A 218-nucleotide genomic window follows, 5' to 3' on the forward strand; every position below is an offset into this window, starting at 1 on the left:
AGGGGGGAGGAAACAGGGATTTATTTTTATGACTTCTTCTCCTCGTCTCTAGTTCTCATCATCCCCCCCATCCCTTCGCTCTTTGTCTCCCGCAGAGGCTTCGGGTTCGTTACGTTCGCGGATCCGGCGAGTGTAGACAAAGTCCTGGCTCAGCCCCACCACGAGCTGGACTCCAAGACGGTAGGTCGGTGGGGTCGGTAGGTCGGTGGGGTCGGTGG

The 218-nt window shown here is 58.3% G+C and overlaps 1 protein-coding gene across 1 annotated transcript in view; it reads left to right on the forward strand.

Annotated features, from left to right (window-relative positions):
* Positions 1 to 218, forward strand: part of MSI2 (musashi RNA-binding protein 2) — a 258,982-nt gene that overhangs the window by 3,618 nt on the left and 255,146 nt on the right. Inside the window, exon 2 of the mRNA XM_009881482.1 lies at positions 53 to 180. Coding sequence (XP_009879784.1) covers positions 53 to 180 — 128 coding nt within the window. The remainder of the gene's footprint in view (positions 1 to 52; positions 181 to 218) is intronic.

Source organism: Charadrius vociferus, unplaced genomic scaffold, assembly GCF_000708025.1.
Source record: "Charadrius vociferus isolate BGI_N301 unplaced genomic scaffold, ASM70802v2 scaffold323, whole genome shotgun sequence".
Classification (NCBI taxonomy): domain Eukaryota; kingdom Metazoa; phylum Chordata; class Aves; order Charadriiformes; family Charadriidae; genus Charadrius; species Charadrius vociferus.